At 41.4% G+C, this 26,026-nt stretch overlaps 1 protein-coding gene across 8 annotated transcripts in view; it reads left to right on the forward strand.

Annotated features, from left to right (window-relative positions):
* LOC135253808 (sorting nexin-14-like) overlaps positions 1 to 26,026 on the forward strand; it is a 32,276-nt gene that overhangs the window by 3,053 nt on the left and 3,197 nt on the right. For 4 of the 8 annotated variants that reach the window (XM_064333588.1, XM_064333623.1, XM_064333595.1 and 1 more), the window contains exons 5-27: positions 4,206 to 4,284; positions 4,378 to 4,421; positions 5,192 to 5,279; positions 5,911 to 5,995; positions 6,404 to 6,560; positions 6,737 to 6,812; positions 7,157 to 7,201; positions 7,379 to 7,459; positions 7,553 to 7,667; positions 8,060 to 8,215; positions 8,634 to 8,758; positions 10,247 to 10,305; positions 11,428 to 11,454; positions 12,624 to 12,824; positions 13,620 to 13,752; positions 14,250 to 14,436; positions 14,613 to 14,696; positions 17,007 to 17,107; positions 19,258 to 19,369; positions 19,476 to 19,516; positions 20,135 to 20,254; positions 23,423 to 23,546; positions 24,344 to 24,508. In XM_064333588.1, coding sequence (XP_064189658.1) covers positions 4,206 to 4,284; positions 4,378 to 4,421; positions 5,192 to 5,279; positions 5,911 to 5,995; positions 6,404 to 6,560; positions 6,737 to 6,812; positions 7,157 to 7,201; positions 7,379 to 7,459; positions 7,553 to 7,667; positions 8,060 to 8,215; positions 8,634 to 8,758; positions 10,247 to 10,305; positions 11,428 to 11,454; positions 12,624 to 12,824; positions 13,620 to 13,752; positions 14,250 to 14,436; positions 14,613 to 14,696; positions 17,007 to 17,107; positions 19,258 to 19,369; positions 19,476 to 19,516; positions 20,135 to 20,254; positions 23,423 to 23,546; positions 24,344 to 24,508 — 2,405 coding nt within the window. Of the gene's footprint in view, positions 1 to 4,205; positions 4,285 to 4,377; positions 4,422 to 5,191; positions 5,280 to 5,910; positions 5,996 to 6,403; positions 6,561 to 6,736; positions 6,813 to 7,156; positions 7,202 to 7,378; positions 7,460 to 7,552; positions 7,668 to 8,059; positions 8,216 to 8,633; positions 8,759 to 10,246; positions 10,306 to 11,427; positions 11,455 to 12,623; positions 12,825 to 13,619; positions 13,753 to 14,249; positions 14,437 to 14,612; positions 14,697 to 17,006; positions 17,108 to 19,257; positions 19,370 to 19,475; positions 19,517 to 20,134; positions 20,255 to 23,422; positions 23,629 to 24,343; positions 24,509 to 26,026 lie in introns of those variants that run through there. The other 4 variants (XM_064333647.1, XM_064333632.1, XM_064333614.1 and 1 more) reach the window with 4 other exon arrangements.

The raw sequence follows: 26,026 nt of genomic DNA on the forward strand, positions 1-26,026 counted from the left end.
GTCACGTTACACAGGGGTTTGCGACGTGGTCCAGAGTCGCAGCTGCTTGAGCAGATGGCAAGAATGCCTTTTATCGATCAGCTGGAAGGGTCTCATGTTGACCACTGGAGAAGGACTTGCATTTTTCTCTGTGCAATGGAAGTGGGTCACAATCAGGAAGTGCCCGAGTACCTCTGATAAGATGGCCAACTTTCTCTGTTCACACATCATCTGGATTAGAGGGCTAAAAAGGGCTTGTCCTATAGGTCATACTGTCTGTGGAACCATTAGCAATTCATGGCTTTTTTGAGATACTTGATTCCGTCTTACCTCATTGTAAGTTGGAGCACAGATGTTCAATACAAAACAGATGGCCAACCCCTCATTCTGGCTTCAGTTCTTCCTTATTTTAAGTGGCTATGGTTGGTGGTTCCACCGTTGTCTTTTTTGCCTTTTGCCTTTTTTTAGCTGACTCTTCTATTTTTTTCAGCTGTGCACTTCATTACTTCATTCATAATGAGAGAATTAACCTCTTAGCGCACAGCCCCTAGTGGTCGGCACGCCCTCTTGCCGAGATTACTAAACTCAAACATTCGGTGCTACTGCAACCAAAGTATGAGTTAAAAACAGAAACGCGTTGTTTTAGTTTCATTAGTAGACGATACATGACAACTATGCCGAAAACAGAGTTTCGCAGCCCCACCATTGTCGCTCTGGTCGTTCATTTAACACGCACCCCTCCCTGCAGTCTCATCTAAAAAACACCCCCCACCCTTGACATAATGGACAATATTGTCTATCTTGGCATTCATAAAAATATTCTTTCACCACTAAAAAATCATATTCCGTCATAGCAACAAGATAAACCCGACAATAGCCCTAAGATATGCCTATACAGCAGTGGAAACGCTGCTCACTGAATAACGAAATAAACGAGAAAAAGTTTTAAAAAATGATACCATGTCATTCTACAGTCAATATCTGGGACTAAATATTGAATAAATATACAACCTTACTGCTGGTTTTACGTGTAGATATGTCCCTTTTGAGACTGCGTGGTCATATATTGTCTTGGACAATCCGTTTGGGAAATAGACGCGCATCTGTGACGCCTGGGTATCTTCCAAAATAGCTGTGCGTAATACCACACCTGTTGTTTACGGCGTCGTCGCCCTTTTTAGTACAGTCTGGCTTGATTGACAATTCATTTATTCAGTAGGTGAGAGTATAAGCTTTCTAACGATGTATAACATGTCTAATTCTGCTTTTGTAATGGCGTTTTATAGGTCAGCGTAACAGAAAATATTCTTAGCATCGCATTCACTTGCGCATTCACTCTATGTTAGCATAAAAATACGTTGCACCTAACGAAAGGTGGTCAACAATATTACGTAATTTCTTGGAAAATACTATTATTATTGAGGACTTCTGGACATAGCTAAGCCATATGTTTCCTGATAGACCTAGCTAACATCGTTTTCTGGAGCAAAACAGAAGCGAATAGAACAGTATCATTGATACTGTCTCTGTCTCCATCTACTGAACATAGAGGAGATTTCATCATTGCTATGTACGTATTACTGCTCAAAATATTTCGGTTATATACGTTATTTTTGAAATTGAGTATCTTTAAATAGGTTAGTGGTGTTATATAATGTGAATATTTCACACTGTAAATGTAAGCGTTAGATCGTAGTGTAATAGTTTTTATGAAGCATGCAAGAGTGATGACGTCAGAGTTGGAACATTGCCAAAACGTGGTGGACGGTCGAAAATTGTTTTCATGTTGTCCCATCCTCATACAAGAAAACATACGAGAGTACGGAGTATAGAAATACACACAAGTTAATTATTACACATTTAGGTACTGTACCGCATTGTGTGACAATATTTTTGCATTATTTTTTTAATCTGATAGCAATGTTTCATCTTGAACCTTCATAAGGGGCTCATTTATATGCTTTATAATGGACAAAAAGCATTTTATTCAATTTTGGAGAGATTTTGGATATGTTTCTGGACACCTAGCTATTTTAGACCACTGTACTGACTGAAAGCTTGTAATTCCCATTAGAAAATTATGCAACAGTGATTTTCTTGAGTCAAAACAGTTGATTTTTAGTGAAATACGTGAATATGTTGTGATTTACAGCAATGCATAATTTAGACATTTCGGATAGATTTGGAGACGCTGGGTACACTGCTTAGTTTTTGATTCATACATCTATAGTAGTTCTACATATCCACCCTTAGATTTTATGAACTTGTGGTCAAGAAGTTTTTGATCTAGCACATGTATAGTTTAACCTCCTGTATGCAATCTCTCAGTATTTCATTGCAAACTTAAAAAGTGCAAATTTATTTTTGATTTTTTGTCAAAACAATTGCGTTTGTGGCACTTTATTTCTTCCAAAATTATGAATATAAACTAATCTGTGTTAGTATTGTAAATTGTACAAATGTCTTGCTTCATTTAAGCCATTTTTCAAGTCTCTGTGGTGTTCACATCTGGAGTTATAAAGCTTTAAATAGGGTACCCCCTAAATGGGCAAGATTTGGCTTGTGCTCTAAGGGGTTAACTGTCAGCAGTAGCTGAGACCTATAATGAGAATACATATGAACGTGTGGGAATATTCTCATAATTCTATGTGTTCTAAATCAGTTGTGCAGTTGTTGTCAGCACATCATAGTATACTTCACTTGATTTGTGATTCAAATAAAAACGGGTCTCAAGGGTCTCAAATATTTTAACATTTTTCATGTTTTAACTTTTTGGCCATGATTGTTTTAAGACTCCAAATGGCGGTAATTCAAGAAAATGAAATTAAGGACATCCCAAACATTTTAACATCAGCATGCTAGGGGGCATGGGCAGGTGTGCCTAACGAAAGACCCTGAGGTATGACATGTTATTTGTGAGCAAACTTTTTTTATCATTCTTCTTCAGAGACCAGCCGATTGAAATTAATGGGATAATTATAGTTGATTTTTAAAATCTTGAAATGGGAATGATTTTGAGAAAGGATGGAAGTGGTTCTGCTGAATGGCGATTGGACTGAATGCTGTTATAATTTGGCCTAAAATATATTTTAGATTTAAAATCTGTGGCGAGTGTTAATTTCATTTACTTGACTTGAGTTTTAGTGAGGGCCCTTTAGACCTTGTCAATACTGATTTTTTTTTCGCTTGGCAAATCATAGTCTGTTACTTCCACCAAGTGGTCAAACTGCTTACTGCACTTATTTTAGTAGTGCCTACATTTTGCCATATGTTAGTCAGGTAAGCCCTGGCAATGTTTTGTATCCGCATATAAAGAAAGGAAAAAAAAGATCGCAAGGTCAAATTGATGTCAGTGGAATCGGAACAAATTATTGGAAGAGTCACATATTTGTGGAATAAAGTGAAAAGCAGCCACATACTTTAGCTAGTGGGAAAGTAGACAACTGGTTTTGTTATCATGTTCATACAGTAAGCCATGGGTTTATGTTAATATTTGCTCGGCCTTTCAGTGGATGAAAGATCCAATTTAGATGAAGGCATGTAATGTAAATGTGGAAAATGAAGGCACTCTTAATATAACTCTGCAGTTGGAGTTTTATAGAACTGGTTCTTAATCTCAATATCGGGAGCTCAATTAGATACACTTTTTTAATGTTGGGACCCAAATTAGAAATTTAGTATCTATCTGGGAGACTTCCAATACACATACTAATTTAGCCTAGTGGACTACACACTCATTCCAGGACCCACTTTATACACTCTTGTGACCCAATATAAAAGGAAAATGCCCAACGTGCTTTAAGCCAGCTAAATAAAAGAGGACTGGAGCTGCCAGGAAGCTAGGTAGGTCAAACTAGAGATAAACTCCTTACCCATTTTGGGTCCTGACCATAGCTTAATAAACACTGTTTTGGAGTATCACAGCCAATATACTAATTTCTTTGGGTATATAATCACTTATTACAATTAAACTAGCTGTTTTGGACAGTTAACTGAAAGACACCAATGGGCTAAGTACTGGACCCTTTGTAGAGTAGGTTTTTTGGAATGTTTTTTCAAAATTCTGAATAGGTGTTCTAAAACTCCATTGCTTTCAATTACCCGTAGTGATTGTTACCGCAGCATTATAATGTTCAGTGAAGAACATTCTGTTCACATATTTATGATCTTACACCTTGAAGGGTTAACAAATGTTACTGCTACTGCATTTTAATATCCCATAACAGACCAACGCTACTGCTGGAGAACTATCAGCCATGGCTGGATTTGAAAGTGCACTCTAAAGTGGACGCATCTCTTTCAGAGGTAAAATGAATAGCTCTCCTCATTCCATTTTTGTCTTTAAGAACTTCATTTGCTTTGGCTGTTGAAATGCAATATCATATGATTGGTTCCCAGATCCTGGAATTGGTCCTGGAGAATTTTGTGTACCCTTGGTACAGGTATGTTTTCACATTTTAAAACTACATTAATGTGTAATTAGTATGGGACTCCCGGAAGGTTCAATTGGTGGAGGCACTAGCCACAACCACAACTGTAATTGCGAGTTTGAGCTTGGCATATGCCATTCACTGACTATGACTTGGGATCCCCAGTAGCAGGGCACACTTGGCTAGGTTTTCTCAGGTCTTCTCAGCGGTTGGGTGCATTTAAGCCAGCCAGGGTCGCTCTGTTGACATCTACATTAGCATCTTGCTATGATGCACCAGGAATCCACATGCTGGCAGTTATCAGTGAGGCAACTCCTCAACACTAGATTTTCGGGTTGTAGCTGGCACAGTGGTGACATAAGAGGCAGAGTGGCCATCGTCTATAACAGTGGTTCTCAACTCGGGCCAGAAAGGGCTGGTGTGGGTGCAGGCTTTTGTTCCAATCAAGCAGGTACACACCTGATTCTACTAATCAGCCTTTGGAGTCTTTACTAAGGACCTTGATTAGTAGAATCAGGTGTGCAACTGCTTGGTTGGAACAAAAGCCTGCACCCACACCGGCCCTTTCTGGCCCGAGTTGAGAATCACTGGTCTATAAGTATGAATAAGAAATTTTGTGTGTAATGTTGAACTATATACATTGAACGATGTAATTTAGAAGATACGATAAGCTTTGCACTGTACTCGCAGCCGTTGTTTTGCACTGTACTCGCAACCGTTGTTTTGTTAATATGAACTGAGCTTGCCGCGGAGCGACATTTGGAACGATTTCTTTTCTGCAGGGACATTACAGATGACGAAGCGTTTGTGGATGAGCTGAGGGTGACCCTACGTTTCTTTGCTGCGGTGCTGGTCCGTCGGGCCCAAAAAGTAAGGACATGGGTCGGGGGAAGCCCGCTACAGGCAAAACTAACTCCCGTTTAGGGCCCCTGGTTCATACACGCATGTTAAAAGTGCTTCAGTGCTTTTGAACCCTGGCTTTTCACACCCACGCTGGCACTGCTTTTAGCTGCGTGACTGCTGATGTCAGAGATCTGCACCAGGTGCAGGCGATTACAGCAATCTTTATGTGGAGACGCGCGCATAAGTCACTGAAATTTAAAATATAAAATATGAGAAGTTTGTAAATTGCTCATTAGACGCTTGTGTTGTTTTTTTGGTCAGGGCTGTGAAATGTTATGAGGTTTTTGTGGTATGGCCCCCTTTCTTTTAATTTTCAAGAACTGATATTTTTTGTATTTTTTAAGTTCTTTGGAGTAGACTTTTTTCACCCAGTTAGGAATGGTTGGATTGGTTGTACACCTGCAAAAGTAGAGATGGATTTGGTGGTTAAATCTGGGGAAGACTGAATTTTCTGCTTCTGTGAATTGATCAATCTGGATATGTGGCTGTCTGCAATTCCCTTCATGTGGATGAATTTTACAGCCGTTTAGTAATACTAGCTGTTGGTTTTTGGCAAGCCTTGGACAGCTAAATCCTTTTAATACATTTTTTCTTGTAGGTTGATGTTCCTTCTCTTATAACACTAAAGCTCCTGAAAGTTGCCATGAAACACATTGAAATCATTGTGAAAGCTCGCCAGAAAGGTATGCTGGTTCATTACGGTTCTTTTTTTCAGTAAAATAAAGAAATAGAAAGCAGCGTTTTATATGGCTTACAATAGATATATTTGTGCAACAAAATAACTTTGGTGTTAAACATATTATTGCCATCATTTCTGTTTTAACATTGTTAAATTACATGATTATACTAGTTAATGAGAAAATTAATTAAAGAAATGAGACTTGTGTGTTGAGGGGACCACACTGGTTTTTTTTTTTAGTTTTTACTCTCCACAATTATTAACTTAATGTGTACATTCAAAACAGCTGTGAGTAAAATGTCTAACATTGTAGATTAAATAAAGTCAAACGGACCACGGAGACATTATAAATGTTATATATTATGGTATATTGAGATGCTTGTGTCTAAGGAGCTGTCCTGTTGTCCAACAGTGAAGAACTCTGAGTACCTGCAGCAGGTGGCTCTGGAGGAGTATGGACCTGATCTCCATGTGGCCCTGCGGAGCCGAAGGGATGAGCTTCTGTACCTTAGGAAGCTGACCGAGATGCTTTTCCCTTATATCCTGCCTCCCAAGGCCTCTGACTGCAGGTGAGTGCTTTGATTTGATAGGATTTGTTTAACAATCCTTTGCTCCCTACCTGTGGTGAGTATTCTAGCATAAAACAGCAACTGCCCAATACAGCAGGGTGATTTCTGTTGGGTATTTAATGCTGTTTCTAAGAGGTTTGGTTGTTTAACCATGTGCCTCTTTCTTGCATTCCCAGATCCCTCACTCTCCTCATTCGGGAAGTGTTGGCAGGGTCCGTCTTCCTCCCCTCCATGGACTTTTTGGCTGACCCTGTGAGCATTGCTATGCTGCTGCTATGCAGTTATTCCTGTACAGTCTGGATTGAACATTCTCAACAGATATTTTGTATGCCCTCTAGTGGATGATGTAATTACTGCAGTAAAATGTGTAATCCAGAGTCAAAATGGTCATTTCAACAGTCTGTCATTGACTTTGCCATTGACTGCAGGTCACTCAGTGAGTGAGCGTGCAAACTTAACTTGAGGTTCTCAAAGTCTGTATATACGATAATTTGTTTTTCTTGGGCAGGCTTTGTGTAGTTTAATTGGGTATACTGTATGTATATAGTGCACATAGATACAATACGCACATAAAATATGTTTTCTGTTTGTTACAGGATACTGTGAACCATTTGCTGCTTATATTTATTGATAACACACCGGTAAGTGCATGTGTTACTGATTTGCAGAGAAGAATGATTTAATTGATTTATATAGGAGCAACCGTAGAAAAACAGAAATACATTACTAGATTGTTAGTTTGTTTTGTGAATAATGTGCATTTTTGCGTGTGTGTGTGTATGTGTGCACGCACGTGTGTGCATGTGGGTGTTCATCAGCCAGAGCCTGCGACAGAACCTTCCTCCGCCCTAGTTCCGTTCCTGCAGAAGTATTCTGACGGGCGTAACAAAAAGTCATCGGTAAGGGCCCAGCACACTCTAGGGCTGCTGCACTTTTGGTGCCCCTCCCCCACCCCGCCTCTGACCCCTCCCTCTGGGCTGCCCCTCCCCCAGGTGCTGAAGCTGGAGCTGAAGGAGATCCGCGAGCAGCAGGACCTGCTGTTCCGCTTCATGAACTTCCTGAAGCAGGAGGGCGCGGTCCACGTTCTGCAATTCTGCCTCACTGTGGGTAAGGAGGGGGCAGCTCCCTCAGCTCTCAATGGCTCAGCCTAGCCTGTGCAGAACTGTCCACATGCTCACTGTGAGCTGTGATGTCAGCGGTTCGAATCTAGCCGCGTGACATTTGTCACGTCTCTCCCTCTCTCACTGCCCAGTCTTCCTATCTCTGCACACTGTCCTGTCCAATAAAGCTGAAGCCTAAAAATATATATTTTTTAAAAAGCAGTGGGGCTGAGAAAACATAAGTAGTGTATAGCCTCTTAAGACCCAAGGATTAATTTTTGTCCCCTGTAGGGGACACAAATCTCTGGTCTTAATCTCAAGAACCATATATTCTATGCTGAAATCAACAGTATAAGACATTCATGGGTAACCTGCAGTTGTGCTTTCCTTTGCCTCCAGAGGAGTTCAATGATAAGATTCTGTGCCCAGAGCTGAGCGACTCTGAGATGCTGATGCTTCACGAGGAGGTGAAGAAAATCTATGAGACCTACTGCCTGGAGGAGAGCGTCGACAAGATCCGCTTCGACCCCTTCATCGTTGAGGAGATACAAAACAGTATGCAGGGGGGTTGTTGCCTTTTTTTTAAGACTGGCTGGTCAGTAGGCTTCTGGGTGTTGTTTTATACATGTACACTTTATGTGCTTTACATTATTATTATTATTATTATTAACAATAATAATAATCATCATCATCTTATTTTTCTCCCCAATTTAGAATGGTCAATTACAACTGTAATTCCATCTCATTACTGAAATATATCCTCCCTAATTCTGGGAGGTTGTGCTCTAGCACACCAGTCCTCTTGAGGGTGAAAATAAATCAGTCTATTCACTTTCTTCCTGCTTGCTTGACTGCTTGCTTGTGCCGTCCATAAAAATAAAAGCTGTTTTTGGGTCAATTTGTTGTGAAGGCAGAGGCAGAGCTCAGGTCATGTGACCTCCCTCCTCCCTGGTCTCTTTTGTCCCCACTTCAGTCGCTGAGGGGCCGTACACGGGCGTGGTGAGGCTCCAGACCATGCGCTGCCTTTTTGAGGCCTACGAGCACGTCCTGTCCCTGCTGGAGAACGTCTTCACCCCCATGTTCTGCCACAGCGATGAGGTAAACATTGCCCCTTCCATCCCCCGTCACTCAACAACAAGTGATACTCCAATGGGAGCTGCTTCTGAATATTATGGTCCTCTTGTTTTTCTTTATGTCATTGTAAGAATCCCCTCTGATACAGCAACAGCGGAAGGATCTGAGTGGCAAACGGACGTGTGTCCTGGTGCTACTGGAACAGGATTTGTTTCATGTTATCAGTCAGATTATCTGACTTCAAAATATTGTTTTAACCTTTCCTCTGTGTTAACAGTTATACATAGTTATACAGGAGGCTGCAAAAGAGGGCTAAAGCCAATTTCCTCCAGTAGTGTGGCTCTGTATGGATTGCTATCTGTCTCGGTTGTTATGGATGTGCCTCTGGCTTGTGTAGCCTACAATGATACAATTGTGTATTTTGTGACGGCATTAGTGTATATGTGAGGACCTGAAAACTGCTAGATGTCTAGTGGTTTAGAGTCGAAGAGGAACTTCAGGTTAAAGTGAATGCAATTTATTATACAGTGTGTCCAATAATAGCAATATGCTGTGTGCCCTGCAAAATGTGAGTGATGTGAATCACTTGCAGGAGGTCGTATTGATGAGTCTCCTTAAACAATTTCACTTTTCCCTTACATTTGTGGCCACAATTTTTACATACACCTAGGCTAAAGATATTCAAACTCAGTTTTTTCATAACTCCGCACATTTCATGTTACCATACATTTATTTTGGCAAGTCAATTAGGGCATCTACTTTGTTCACATCAGATGAAGCAAATTGAACTGTTTGGCCATAATGATCTGCGCTATGTATGGAGGAAAAAGGATGAGGCTTTTAATATGAAGAACACAATCCCAACTGTGAAGCATGGGGGTGCCAGCATCATGTTGTGGGGGTGTTCAGAACATAGATGACATCACAAGGAAAGAGGATTATCTACAAATACTGAAGCAACACCTCAAGACCTCAGCTAGAAAGTTAAAACTGGGTCGCAACTGGGTCTTCCAGCAGGACAATGATCCTGAGCATACCTCCAGTTGCAACAAAATGGCCAAGCAAGGAGGCCCGCAAACCTGACTGAGTTACATTAGTTCTGTCAGGAGGAATGGGCAAAAATACTCTGAATGTATGATCTCGGCCAATGCATGCTGGGATAGGCTCTAGTCATCCATGACCCTGATCATGAATAAGCGGGTTGGATAATGGATGAGAGGATGGGAAAAAAGTCTGAAAAAATGAATATATTTTTCTTTTTTGCTGTGGATGCCATCATGAGCCCTATATACTTTTACAACAATATTGAGACCCCTGGTGTAGTTGCAGTTGCAGGCCACCAAGAGTCAGTAGGCAGTGCCCAGTTCCCTTCTGGCTAATTGTACTGTTGTTTATCGTCGAGTGCTGTGAACCCTGTTACGATAGTAACATGTAAGAAAAAATGGGTGGTGAACACAATGCTCCTGCTACAGGTGTCTATTTTTGTTCCCCCCCCCCCCCTTTTCTCTGCAGTATTTCAGACAGCTGCTGAGGGGGGCCGAATCGCCCACCAGGAACTCAAAACTGAGCAGGTTGGTGCTAGCCCCACCCTTACCTTACACTGATGTCTTACAGATTGCTGTTGGACTGCAGTCACAGAAAAGTCCATTTCCACTGTCCTTTTTTTAAAGGAGCAGAACCTAGGAGGTGCTCGTATGAGATGCCTATGACTATTTTATGTCATGTGCTTATTTATTTTGTAGATGCTCTTATCCCGGGCAATTTCCGTGGAAGAGTTTCATATTGTCAGGGGCTCTTAATTTTCTGCTCATAGTTTTGACCATAGATTTCTGAACCTGTTTTTTTAAGCCAGATTCATATAGACTGGATAGCAACAAAATTGTAATTGGATGGACATAGGTGCTGTGAAAGCCCCCATAAGTGAGATTGTTGTCAGTTTGTGAGATTTGTCAGTTTTATGGAAGTAGTAGCCAAGCTGATTGGTCAGGCAAATTGTCATTCTCAGCCTGAATGCCATTTCCCCAAAAAAGCAAAAGTAAAAAATAAAAAAAAATCAGCATTTTACCCTTTATTTATCCTTGTACAACCAAGTGAGGCAATAGTCTTGCTTGCCAGGGATAGTTGATATAGGCTATTTCAAGGAAGGTGTGGTCCATTCCAATTCAGTTGGAACTGTTCAACTTTTTTTTGTAGAATCAGTCATTTGTTTAATAGGTTACCAATTAAGGAAGCTGAGTTTGTAAGTTAGATGAAACTTCAGTTTTTTCCCAGTTATGCTTAAGTTGTAGTTTGGTAGATTTATCCATTCTGATTTTTTAATGTAATCAGAATACAGGGCTCTGATTGGCTTAAAAGTGCAGTGATGGGATAATGAACTTCTGGCCCTGATTGGTTGAAAAATCAGAGCAAGCTTGGATTTGCCACACACACAAAGGTGCTAGCACTGCATTTCCAACTTTTTCCAATTGGCTGAATTTTCATTTGATTTTATTTGATAAAGAAGCAGCAAACAGCCAATCCAAGGCTCTGCCAGTGCTTGTGTCATCACCTCGTCTTATCCGGCCCTCACAGCTGTTTGTTTTAGAGGCACAGAGAGGCCTCCTTGTGGTTTTCGTTGTGTCTGATGTATGTGTGTGGGGTGCAACATTTTGTCTCGGTCCTGATGTTGTGACATCTTGTGCCTGTTATTTCAGGAATAGCCTGAGTTTGGATGATATCCGGTGAGTATTAGGCTTCCCTCACCCTCAGCCTCTAAACCCACCTGCCCCTGCATGCCGCGAGCCACTGTCACTGTATTGCCTACTAAAATCTGCACGTGAGCAGGAGCTGTACCTGCTCTCAGCCTGAGGAAACTGGAGCCTCCTTCGTAACAAATCAGATTAAACAATAAGAACAGAGCCGTCCCTCCCACTCGGCAGATCAGGCACTGCGTTGGGGCCCCGCCTTCTCGCTTTACTTTGACAGCAGAATCAGGAGGTGCCAGTGTTTTGGAGGGGCCCCCAAATTATTTTTTTTTCCTAGGGCCATATATTTTTCCCCTTGCCTTGGGCCATCTAGGGACAGCTTTGAATAAGAATTATTGATCTTAATTTTGACCTGGATTCAGTCAATATTTGTGCTTCAAGTTGCCTCTCAACTAAGTGTTCTTTTTTTTTTCTTCAGAGCAGTATCCACTATCCAAAATGAATGTGTCAAGCTGTTTTTCAGAAGATGCACTGGCATAGTTTGACTTCAAGGTTAACATCAAATGTTGATGGAATCCATGCTGTTATGTTGCTATTATGGATAGATCAAACAAAAAGACTACTTTTTAACACACCTTTGAAATGTCTTTTTTGGCATTTAATGTAGCGGCTTTGATGCTGACCCTCAAATGTGACCAAAAAGCAGACAGAATATTTTGAAATGGCCATAGTAAAAAGGGTCTTTTAAGTCTAGATTTACTGGAAAATGGGACTGGCTAACATTTTGAACCTTAACTTAAGGACAGTTTTTGACCTGAAAGTTAACAGAAGTTGATTTATTTTTACAACTAGATAACCTACATGATGTTTTATATCATATTTTTGACAGAGAAGCTGGGAAAACACACTTTTTGCTAGAGTAAGGAAGTTGGCTTGTCTTGGTTTAGGGGATTTTTGTTATGAAGGCAGTTGCAATGGCTGCATGGATTCTACTGCAGGTGAAGTTGAGCCGGAAGAAGAGGAGGAAGAGAATGGCCCTTTGGCGCACGGCACGTGTGAATGCGAATGCTGGCCCCTGTCCGCTAACCCCCGTGTCTGTCTCTCTCTCTCGCCCCCCACCCCATCCCATCCCATTCCATCCCACTCCGGCGGAGAGCAACTGCTGCTGCTCTCCGCCACTGCCCCGCCCTCCCCGGACACAACAGTCCGTTCATCCCGCAACCACCCTCCTCCTCTCGCGTAAAAACGGGTGCGACCTCCTCGGGGCAGGAGAGGGACCGCACGCGTTTCCCCGGGGCTCCGCCCATCTCCCCCGGGTCTTCGCCCACCTCAGTTTTCCCTCATGTCCAGTCCATTCTAACCACCCTCCCATCCGGCATCCTCACCTCCCTCCCCACCGCGCTGAAGTAAGTCTGGGTCCATTACCGCCATATATCTCTCTGTCACCTCGCATGGGTCCTCATAACCCCACATGGAAACATGTCTCCAGTGTGTGGGTGTGTGTATACGTATGTGTATGTGTATATGTGTCTGTGCGAGTGTTCGCACCATAGCATGACCCCCCACACTCAATAATAGAGATGGTAATGTTTGGCTGGTGTTTTCTTGTGTGTGCGTGTGTGTGTGTGTTTGTGTATGTGTGTGTGTGCTTGTTCGTGTTGAAGACAAAACCGCGTCTTGCATGCTATTGTTCCAAGCCATGGCAATATCAGTGCAATTGCCTGCAGGTGATTACCCTGATGGCATGCTTGTGCTTCAGTTGGTTGGTTTATTTGTGGACTTTTGCCTGGGGTTTGACGTGAGACTTGGTGTTTTTGTGTCCTCCTTTGTATTTTTTGTATGTCATACTTTTCCAGCATTTGTGAATCGGTGACCTACCTGTGTTGGTTTTCACTTCAGACCTTTGTCTTTTCCTGAGTTTTACTGTGTCAAGTTGCAGTTAAAGTACTCAGCCTCATGCCTTCCAACAGCGACACAGGACCTCCGCTCTCTGTGGTTTTTCCACGAGCCTCTGTTGAGTTGAGAGTGTCTGAGAGGATGTGGGGCTGTAGATGGCCGGGGATGGCCCGGGGGTTGGGCACATCTCAAGCCCCGGGTGCTGTGCGCACGTTGCTCATGACTGGTGGACACTTTCGCTTCAGACCCGTGCCCCCCCCCCCCCCGGTGCCCTAACAGCGCCCTCTGCTGTGTGTGACACGCAGGAGCACTTCCAAGCGCGGGGAGTCCTTCGGCATCGGCCGCATCGGCAGCAAGATCAAGGGCGTCTTCAAGAGCACCACCATGGAGGGCGCCATGCTGCCCTCGCACGGCTTGGCTGAAGGGGAGGACGATATGGTGAGTCCCATCACTGACCAATGGGGGATTCATTAATTGGCCAATTGTTTGGTTAATTTGATTAATTCATTGATTAACACATTAATTCATTAATGCCTAATGTCTTGTGCCTGTCATGCTCATGTAGGCTTACAAAACACATTTATGACTGCAGGAAATCCATAACTACGGGTCCAGTGATCTGTAAAAATTCATAATTACAGATCCAACTACAGGTCCAACTGCACACATACCTGCAATCCTTTACTATAGGTCCTGCTATTCATTTTGCCATACATAAACCAGGAGGAATAGTGTTAGTATTGGTTAGATTAAGGTCACAATGGGTAGAATCAATCAAATCTGCACAAAGCAATCCAGAAGTGACAGTCGCAAGTGCTTAAAGGTAGAAACTCTGTAACTTGAGTTTCTCAGGACCAGGATATGGTACCCGTGTCGTTAGTATTTGGCACCCCCTCGGCCACTAACCGCCCTTCCCTCTCCTTGGGAGCGCCCAGGTGGAGGAGGCCATCATGGTGCTGGAGGACGACTCCCCCATGGAGGCGGTCAGCACCCCCAGCACCCCCCGAAACCTGTCGGCCTGGAGCATCGTCATCCCCTACGTGGACTTCTTCGACGACGAGGTGAAGAAGGAGCGGATCCCGGTGTTCTGCATTGACGTGGAGCGCAACGACAGGAAGGCAGGTGAGATGAGACCAGGCGCCATGCCGTGAGAACCCTGGTCAAACCACATCCACACTGTCTGCCGTACATGTTATTGTACTGTATTGTGAATTGTTTTTTCAATTCTTCTTCTTCTTATTGTTATTATGATATATCCAGTGATTTATGGAGTTGATTTGAGTTTTCTTTATTCTTAGTGGGCCATGCGACCGAACACTGGTCTGTTTACCGGCGATATCTTGAGTTCTACGTCCTGGAGTCCAAGCTCACCGAGTTCCACGGTTGGTACATGTAGTTATTTTGTGTGTATTGTCTTTTTATCCTGTTGTATTCAAACACCATTCTATGAACAGTAATGTTAAGGCTATTGAGGACCAAATAATTCTGAATGTACAGTATCTACAGTATAATATGTGAATTACGGAAACCCACTGTTTTCTTCAGGCATAGATTTAAGACAATTTTCTTCCTTGGGAGACAATAAAGTAAACATTAACCTTAAAGGGGGAACTCCTCCTAAAACAAATTGGTCTCTGTTTCATGTCCCCAAGGCAGCCACGCACACTCTGAAGAGCCAGTAACTCTTAAAGTGTAATTTTTTCAATCAGAGCATTGAATGGGTGGGGAATTACTGTTTGTCCGCACATGCAGTCTCCTGACCCCCCACCCAGAGGGCTATTGAACAAAACGAGATGCTCTGCTTGACTAGACAGCTTGGTTACCCATCAATGTAAGGTGAACCATGGCTAGTGCAGAAGTTACTGTTTAAAGTAGAGTCTGAAGACACACCACAGATCACCAGTCACTAAAATTCCACGCGGCTTTCTAGCAAGTAAATAGAGAATGTCATGCGGCTAGCTAGTTGCTAGCTAGCATGATATGTAGCTAACTGCCAAGTCTAGATTTTAGGTATTTTTTATTTATTGAGTCATTCCATGCTCCCTGCCCACTGAAGTCCAATAAAAGCCTAACAACTAAAAGGAATTGTAGGCAGTGTAGTGGTGGCACATAGCGGAGTCTAAGTGGTATGTTTTAGATGCAAAACAAGCAAGTAAGATGCAACAACTTAAAGGGGAATTACACTTTTTAACACTTCTGCTTCTCATGACTGACTTATGAGAAGGACTTTATTGTCCTTCTAATGAATGTGTCACCCTTCATTTTTCAATTAGTTATTTCATTATGTTAATATTTTATGCTGTTTTGTTGTTTTCCTTTACAAATGTAGTAAATAGACCCAGGCAGTTTAGTGTCGAAATCGAGGATGCATATCATTGCGCGACTTCTGATGTGGGCGTACCTGCAGACGATAACATTAGGTTGGTCGTAGAAATAGTGTTGTATGACTACTAGCTAGCGAAACCAAAAATGTCTGAGGAGGAAGGAGATTTTGTTTTTGATCATGGGATTGTTGTGCCCTATTGATACGAGCTAGAATACACAGAAGAAGAGCTGGCTAATTTGCAGGCTGATCATGCGAGAGCGAGAGTGAGTCAGGAGCGGGCCGAGATTGAGGAACCACAGGCTATTCCCAGGACAAACGGCAACTGGTGGTAGACATCCTATGTATCACAGACAGACGCGATAGCGTTAGCCAGCACGCATAGTACCTACCTCGAGTGGTTCGACTAACGATGGGAAAACAGTGGGTACAGCTCCAGGCTTCTGATGGTCGCCTTGGTAGTCAGTGCCTTCATAGTAGTCGCTGCATACCCTTAGTCCTCTTTTGTGAACTTCTTCGGCTGTTATGTTGGGGTGTCTGATTACATCCAGCCATGTCTGGCACAAAGTTGCATCGCGTGCAAAACTTTGAAAATGTGCTTTCAAGGCAAGTTTAACGGGGGCATTATAACAACCGGGTAAAATGCACCTCATTATTACACCGATATTGCATCAAACAAAAGCTAGCAGATGTTAGTTTGTTCGATTTCAATGCTAAGTTAATGGAATGTTTTGCTTCGCTTCTTCTCGATTTTGCCGCGAAACGAAATCGAAGAAGAGAAAACCGGAAACCATACTATGTGGACTTGCGCTAAAAAAATAGGTCTTTGTTTCTAACATTCAACATTTAAAATGAGATAACTAATCAAAAAATGAAGGGCGACACATTCATTAGAAGGACAATGTCAGTCATGAGAAGCAGAAGTGTTATAAAGTGTAATTCCCCTTTAAACATGTTAAGCAACTGCGACTTAAAAAAAAAAAGTGAGTTAGTGGGATCAATAAGATAACTTTACTACTTTGAAACCGTGTGAATGTTGTTGGCAGGTGGTACTTTTTATGCTAAGATGTTTTAGGGGTTTTGTCTAGGTTGAAAGAACTTGAGACTAGAGGAGAAGAGCAAGCCAATTTGGTGTTGAATTTTTGAATTGGATAATTTAAGGTCTATTTCACAGATGCAAAGGGTAGCACTGTGAGAATGATAAACCGATGATAAATATTTGGTCGGATTTCCAAGCATATGAAATCAACTCCGTAAAGGCAATTTTGAAAATTGAAATGAATTACAAGTTCCAGGCAGATAAGAATGAAATGTCAATACCCTTGAATTTAAGTATTTCACTCGGCTTATTGCATTTCTGCATTTAAAGGCTCCTTCCCAGACGCACAACTTCCTTCCAAAAGAATAATCGGACCAAAGAACTACGAGTTTCTAATGTCCAAGCGAGAGGAGTTCCAAGAATACCTGCAGGTATTAACTTGGCAACAAATACATTTTTTAAAATGCTGGTGGTGTTTGGCTTGTCGGTCATTTTACAAAGTGTTTGTTCATAGTCTTTGAAAGCATATTCTTTAGATGTGAAAAAAATGTTTTTTTTTTTTCATTGAAAATGAATACATAAAAGGCAGATCCTGGAAAAGTGTTAAGATGTTTGAAACAAGGGAATGATTCATACAGTGTTTCATAAAATAAATGTTTTGTACCAGAACAAAGGTTACTTTTAAAGACCACTTAAAAATCTGGGAAACTGTATTCAAACAGTGGTTATATTCCCCAGAAGTGTGACATTCATCTTCTTGAAATAAATATTAAGTTTTTAACCCAATTATAACCATTATAACCTAATATCACCTTATCACCTAACAAATAAAATTACTGCTGGCGCTTGCATTTTCCTGCAATGACCGATGTTGTGTGGCTTGTGACGTTTACCTGCTTAGTTTGAAACAACTATGATTTCATGCAGTAGTACCACCAACATTAGGCTACCAGACAACACTAAAGAAAGCAGCATAAGCTATCATGCTAGGTATAGTTACACCTGCAGATCATTCAATGTGTAATAACATTGTAACATTGAGCTAGTGTACACTAACATTGGACTTGATAGCAGTCTTAAACTCTGGATATTACACCTGAATAAATAAAGGCTTTGATTCTGCATATCTAAGCTTAAATGCTATTTGACTACCACTAGCTAGGTAGAAAGGATTTCACTGGTCTTTGGGTCTTAGTGATGCACTGTATATCAGATCGCTGGTAACATTGATCACCCACTGAAAACATGCCGTTCAGCCAAGGGGGAAAGCAAGCCAGTCTCAGCACAGTCCTTTTTACTTTTTTGTTTTTGCAAGAATTATTTAAAAATATTTTTGACCATTTGTGGTCAAAAAAAAGTAGGCTACTAAAATAACACATCAGCAAAGAATTGACAGTTTTCATTTCCCTAGACCTTTAAGCCAGTATTGGTTGTTAAATATTGCACATGAGCAGCTTGGCTAAGCAGACTACAGGTGAGCAGTTGACCAGAAGTGGTCACTGGTGTGCAATGAGAGAGTCTAAAGTCACCACACTTGCAAAATCCCAACCTCAATGGAGAAGTTAAATGCTGCCTTGTGCGGCAAACTTGCCGCAGCTTCCCCGAGACCAACTGGGTTTGAAACCAGACCATGGGGCCTAGCCACACACTGAAACAGTATCTTAATAAGATCCACCTCACTGGCCAAAATGAATGATTTTTAATTAAAGCAGTACCATGGTGATTTTCACACTTTCTCGGTTTTATGTGCTATTTGCACAAGAGGCATTGAAGAAACACAATGAGTAAAGTATTAAATATGTCCGTTCTGTATTTTTGGAGAAATATGCGTTTTAAATTTATCGTTTTTCTATTATCATTTATCTATTTTCAACCGGTTGGGAACGTTGTCAACTTGGTGCGTCACGATTACAGTAACCACTCCCCTTTCCACACCCCGTAAACCCATAGATACCTGGAGACCCATAGTTTGCGCCGCTGGCTTACAGGCAAGATAATGCAAATATTTGACTAACGTTAGGTCCTTTTAAGGACGATTATTTCTGGTTATATTCATTTAGCTAGCCAGCTAACGTTAGCTAGCTAGGTAGTTTGCTTTCATAAGATAATGTCATCGATAACGTTAGCTAGCTAGTTTGCTTTTATGAGGATGTTATAGTTGTGCTTTTATCTTAACTTGGCTAGCTAGATAGAAAAAATTATAATTGGATATAAGTCAACGTCCTTACCTTAGCTATCTATCGATACTTGATATACTACTAAGCTAGCTAGCTTGTGAAAATTCAGTCTCCCAAAAAGAGCGCGTATCATGGGGGTAGCTATGGTAACGGGGCAAGGTCTGTCAATCATAGCTAACTGACCGTTCTCATTACCACACCCATACGGTTCGGGTGAACTTATATAGTGGGAAATGTAGGCTTAGAAAAATACGTTTTAAAGTACATTGAAATGGCTGAATAATAAAAAAATTATGCACATTTGTTTTGTTGTTGCCTAAAGACAACTGGGAAGTGTCACGTTCAACCACCATGTTACTCCTTTAATAATTGTTTTCTGTGTGTAACCCCCCCCCCCCCAACAGAAACTGCTGCAGCACCCTGAACTCAGCAACAGCCAGCTGCTGGCAGACTTCTTGTCCCCCCACAGCATGGAGTCCCAGTTCTTAGACAAGATGCTGCCAGATGTCAGTCTAGGTCAGAACCTTTCCACATAATACAGTATCACTGGCACTGAGTCTCCTGCCAAGAGCAATTTGATTAGCGTTTATACACACTTATGTTTTTTCTTTCTCTTAAACAGGGAAAATCATCAAATCGGTCCCTGGGAAATTGATCAAGGAGGTGGGTGATGTGGTTTTTCTGTCAGGTGTAGGAAACGCATAAAGGAAGTGCTGGAGCAAACTAGTCCTGTGAACAGAGCTAAACATGTCCCAGCTGGTTAATGTGCATAAATGCCACTTGTGGCAGGTAAATTTAGTCTTAACCAGGTTGTGTGTAGACCAGGCGACCATAGGTTCTACTTAAAATACTGATCAGTAGTTTACCTCACTGCTTAGCTAACATACGTGGGTCTAGCATATCCAACTGGAACAGGGAGTAGCTTTTGTGTTTCCTGGATCAAGTCAATTAGTTAAAAATCATTCCGGGGAAGATGTTTAGTTGGACATACCAAGAACAAAGTCAAACTCAGAGGACCCTCCATTTTTGGACCAAAAATTTTGGGCAGATTGATAAATGCTAGTTATTGTCCAGGCAGTTGCTTTCAGGCACTATACTTCGCGTGCATATTTTGTTCTGGTATAAACAGGATTTCCATCCTGGACTGGCTGTAACGATTAAGTTTGTTTCTAAGGCAGTTCGATATACCGTTCACTTTAATTTTGATGTGATCTAGATGCCATATATCTAAATCTCTCAGTCACTCAGAATAGCCTGTGTGGGTATTTTTATTCCCTCCAGAAAGGCCAGCACCTGGAGCCCTTCATCCAGTCCTTTTTCAACTCCTGCGAGTCTCCCAAGCCCAAACCCAGCCGCCCAGAGCTCACCATTCTGAGCCCCACCTCCGAGAATGACAAGAAGGTCGACTGTGCTTTTTCGCCTTTCAGAGACAGATATTATAAGTTAATCTGGTAGACTTGCTCATAGTCCGGCAGTGTCAATTGTGATTGAGTAGCTTGAGCTATTTTACCATAGGAATGCTCTCTCTCGCTGTGTTCTTTCTTCCGCAAACATCAGGAAACATCCTTGGGGCTATTAAAAGGCATGCTGCAGCTTATCTCTGTATACAAACCTGAGGTGTCCTGGAGTTTTTTTCTTGAAAGTTGTATTGCTTTCTGGGGAAACACCGAAACTAGTTAGGGGTCAGAGATCCAGCGTGGCCACAGAGGCCACAAGGATTGTGGTTTCTTTTTTATTTCAAGTTTAAATGCCAATCTGTAGCATTTAATTGAAATAATTAATTGAAAGTCTTAATGTCTATATAGATAATGGTTGTTGAGGCCTAACAGTTGGAATTTACATTTTTCAGAAGCAGTTTCAAGTGGAAATCAACGTAGTGCTTGGCCTGAAGGTGGAGATAACTACTGGATAGATTTATCAATTATTAACAATTATTTGCCTATAGATATCACCTCTGTTGTTGAAAGCCGAAGGAAACTTCAATTTTTATAGAGGTATTCAATCGCTGAGCTGGATCACCTCCTAAAATATTCATATTTGGTCTTGTAATAAAGAGGCTAAAACTAATAATCTTTTGATGATAATATAGTGCCTATCCCTGCTTCCAACATTCTTAGGCAAATTTAATAAGTAAATTTGTCAGCTTTCGGTCCTTGTCCGAAAAGTCCTTGTCTGACCCCTCTCCCATACCTCCAACCCTTTCATACCCACATCATCATTCATTCAGTATGCATGGGCCAGGAGAAGAGGGGGTGTCCCTCCCCCTTTTTCAACTATATAAAATGTGGACCTTTCTACACTTGACATCAGCGAGTTAATGTCTGCTTGGTAACATCTGTGAGTGGATATTGGGGTTGATATCTGCTGGTGGCATCCGGGAAATCTGAACCTTTCATCTGGGGCTGGCCTTTTTCTCTGTTTTGTGTGCACAGGGTCTGACTTTCTTGGTCTTACAGCTCATCTGGCAATTTTACATTTTTATCCCTGGCTTTTTGGAATATTCTGCCCTCTTGTGGTTTTTCGATCTAGGTTTTCTTGGGACTAACTAGGTAGAAACAAGCTGTAGTTTGGTATTTTCTTTCATTCATTTCTTTTGTGACTGTAACCTGTCCATGTCTGTAACATTTGTTGTTTAATGTGGTTGAACTTTAGATTAGATTAAATTAGACGTTGATTACTTGTAATTTAAAGGAGTAACATGGTGGTTTTCACACTTTGTCGGTTTATGTGCTATTTTCACAAGAGGCATTGAAGAAACACGATGAGTAAAGTATTAAATATGTCCGTTCTTTATTTTTGGAGAAATATGCGTTTTAAATTTATCGTCCTATTTTCAAACGGTTGAGAATGTTATTGACTTAGTCTGTCACAAGTACAGTAACCTCTCCCCTTTCCACGCCCCGTAAAGAAATCTGACTGGACACACCGTCCTGCTACAGGTGTGCTGTCAAGTTTAGGTAGCAAGCAACAAGGCTGAATCCTTCTGACGTAATTTATGTAGAAACTATACGCTCAGATCGCCTAGTTTCACTCACTGTGGCCAAGCGGAACCGATAATGTTTCAGAAAATATATAACTTTAAAAGGTTTAATTCAATCTTCTACTGGGACTTTTGCCGTTTATTGAGGGTGTGAAAGAAAATTTTGGTGCCGCTGACTATAATCAAATGTTTTTCAGATTTACCTTTCGATTGAGCAAGTATCATTCAAAGTACATTTTTATGGGTTAGTGCTGTCCAATTGTGCTATCTACTTCACATTAACCTTGTACGGTGATCAGTAAAGGCTAACAGCACAGCACCACTTAATTATTGTCACTTCAATCACCACTGTAATGAACTAAAAAAAAAAAAAAAGGCAATTATTGTCGAGCTCACGCGCATATACTGCTGGCGACATTCTAAAGCTAAGTTTTGCCTTCCCTACTGTCAGTCAGAGTGCCTTTTAAGGACTATTAGACTATCTCTGGTTGGTTATATTAATTTATAGCTAGCTAGTTAATGTTAGCTAGCTATGTAGTTTGCTTTCATAATGTAATGTTATCGATAACGTTAGCTAGCTAGTTTGCTTTCATGAGGACATTATAGTTGTGGTTTTATCTTAACTTGACTAGCTAGCTAGCAAAAATTATTATTGGATATAAGTCAACGTCCTTAGCTATCGATACTTGATATACTAAGTTAGCTAGCTTGTGAAAATTCAGTCTCCCAAGATGAGCACGTATCATGGAGGTAGCTATGGTAACGGGGAACGTTCTGTCAATCATAGCTAACTGACAGTTCTCATTACCACGCCCAGACAGTTCGGGTGAACTTTTATAGTGGGAAATTCAGGCTTAGAAAAATACGTTTTAAAATACATTTTAACGACTGAATAAAAAATAAAAGAATTATGCACATTTGTTTTGTTGTTGCCTAAAGGCAATTGGCAAGTGTCACATTCAACCATCATGTTACTCCTTTAAGGAATTCCTTCGTTTTAATCTGGCTGTGAGTTGTACATTTTGATAAAGGTTGATCCAATAGGTTGTTCCGCCTATCAGCAAATTTGACAATTTAATTTCTAATTGATATCTTTGATAATAATTATCAAATTAAGTCAAATAAATATATATCTTGGATAAGTGAGATGTTTTAATGCACTTGGGTTCGGGATTCAGATAGCCAAACGTTAAACGAGAGTGTTAGCTGTTGAAACTGCTGGCTTTTAGGGCATATACATATTTTACTCAATCCTCACTTCCCTGGTGTTATTATGTCACTATTCCTCAGGCTTGGAGCCTGGAACCAATAATTAGGAATGGGAGAATTGGAGCCAAATCCCAGATTGGTTGGAGGTGTCACGTTTTATTAGTGACTCCGTTTCCAGTAGTTAGTCTGAAATAAGCTATGCTTGTGACCCTGGTTGTGGCCATCTTCTGATTGAATAAGTAAATATAATGCAAGTTTGGCTGTGGTATTACTATGTGGAATTCTGAGGTTTCTTATGAAAGCACATTCTAGTGTGGTGTTCTCATCAATGCCCCCAAGCCAGTTCTGTCAGTGCTGATCTCTCCTCTTCCTCTGAGCAGCTTTACAACGAGCTGTTCAAAAACAACGCCAACCGATCCGAGGCAGCTGAGAAGAAGCACAACCAGAACTATTTCATGGAGATGATCACGGTGGAGGGGGTCTACGACTACCTAATGTACATGGGTACGTGGACAAGAGGGCAGGGCAGTGCAGTGGATCCGACGCTGGACTCCACAACCAGAGAGGGTTGTTGGTTTGAGTTGGGGTGTGTCTGTTTTACCCTTGAATACCTTACAGAGCTTGCATTGCTTAAATAAATATCTGGCACTATATAATGATAATATTTGCACAAAAAAACCCTAAAAAGATATAGGGTTCCATATGGTTTGGAAAATTAGGTTTCCAAGGGTCCTAACTGACAGGGACCCTCAAAAAGTTCTGCTGTAATTGTGCAGAGATGGGCTGACCTGGGGTGGTGGGGCCCAATGTGAGATCTTTTCAAAATTCCTGATGCTTCCCCTGTATATTGAACACACTGTATTCCTTCAGATCAGGTATCCAGCAGACATGCATCAAGTGCATTTATATAAGCAGTTCTGTTGACAGGCATAAGCTAAGCACGCTATGGTGTGCCATATTGTTTATTATTTAGATTTTTTTATTGTTAGATGTTTCAGTGAGTTTCCATCTATCTATAATAACTATACCAAAGTAAATGCATATATTTCCATTTGTAAAGTGTCAGAATGTAGTTATTCAGGGCAACCAGGACATTTAAATTATTAAAATGCTTTCATGTTATTAAAAATATCATGAAAGCACAGAACTTAAGCAGAATGAATCTCTGTGTGAGAGAATTAAAATTATGAAGATTGGGTTCATAGCCCCTAGTTGTGGGTCTGGGCTGGAAATTTAGGTCTTGAATCTTGCTGACAACCTCTGTGAGGAACTGCCTTGACTGTCGGCGATGTCTTTGACAGGACGCGTGGTGTTCCATATTCCTGATTGGCTGCACCACCTGTTGATGGCTGGGCGGATACTGCTGAAGAACACTCTGGAGGCGTACACAGATCACTGCCTGCAGTACAAGCTGGACCAGCTCCTCCAGGAGCACCGCGTGGTCTCTCTCATCACACTGCTTAGAGGTATGGTTTCTCCAGGAGCACCGTGTGGTCTCTCTCATCACACTGCTTAGAGGTACGGTTTCTACATGAGCACCGCATGATCTCTCCTCAAACTGCTCAGAATTATGGTTTCTCCACAAGCACCACATGGTCTCTCCTCAAACTGCAAGGAGGCGTGGCTCTTCCAGGAGCACTGAGTGGTCTCTCCTCACACTGCTCAGCAGAATGGTTTCTTCATGAGCACCACATGGTCTCTCCTCGCACTGCTCAGAAGTATGGTTTCTTCATGAACACCGAGTGGTTTCTCCTCACACTGCTTGGAGGTATGGCTTTTTCAGGAGCACAGCCTGGTCTCTCTCAATTCACTGTTCAGCGCTACGGCTCGGCCGCTCAACGTGTTAGACACAGGGAGTCCTCGGTAGAGTAATCATTTGGGGAATGAAGATCCGCATTCACTGGTATATGTAAATATTTTCTAAAGACGCACAAACAAAATAGTTCTGATCTTACATTAATGTAATTTGTTCCCTAACAGAAATCATTTAGACTTACCCACTTCTGTTTTGGCTGAATAAACCTGTTGGCTAACAGAAGAGCACAACCCTTTCTTTTGAAAATGTGATTTTGATAGGAACATGTATTCACATCTGGATAGTATGTGTCCATTGCATCATTACCGCTCCCCGTGCTACACAGTGCTGCACTCCATAGTCTTGGAGTGTTAATCAGGGCTGCGTTTCCGAGTTTCGATGTACCTAAACGTTTTATGAAGGTTTCTAAGGTATACCTTTAAAAGGGAAACCGCCTGTGTTACGAGTGTTTCCCAGACTATACATTAACAGTTCCCTTAAGAGATACTTCCAAAGGTACGTCGTAAGTTGGAGCTGGCCTTCACTGTGGTGCTGAAAAGTTTATCAATCGATGCCAAGCGAATCGGATGTCTCACTTGTAAAGGCTTATGAATGACGTTTTAATATAACAAGTGTTGTCATAATCATTTTACATCAATCTAATGTTGCAGAAGAGGAAGCTATGCCTACTAAAGATCATCTGCTAATCTCTTCAAGAGTCAAGATGAGACCTTGTGATAGTTTCAATAAATACGTACATATAGGCTACAAAAGATAAAATAAAGAGCATCAATCGGGACATATAGGCCATAGTCTGGGACTTCTTGGAAGCCCAGTAAAAACGGGTGTTATATTTTTAATAAACCGGCGGTTTGTTCCAAGTCAGTGTGATCATTGACTCACCCACAAACAAACTAATTTCTACAGGGTATGCAGTCAGGAAAGCCATATCCTCAGTTAACTCCACTACGTATAAATAAATAAAAACTTTCTCTTTTTCCCCACAAATTGGATTAGTATTATGGATAGGCCCTATACTTAATTACCATCATGATGGGAATAGACAGGTGAAACGACAACATTCTCATGACGTGCTATGCACAGAAACGTTGATTGGATAATTAATTTTCGTAAAGTTAATATTAAACTATGTCATTTTCGCATGCAGATGTGCTACTAGATGCGGACT

This window comes from Anguilla rostrata, chromosome 1 (genome assembly GCF_018555375.3).
Source record: "Anguilla rostrata isolate EN2019 chromosome 1, ASM1855537v3, whole genome shotgun sequence".
Classification (NCBI taxonomy): Eukaryota; Metazoa; Chordata; class Actinopteri; order Anguilliformes; family Anguillidae; genus Anguilla; species Anguilla rostrata.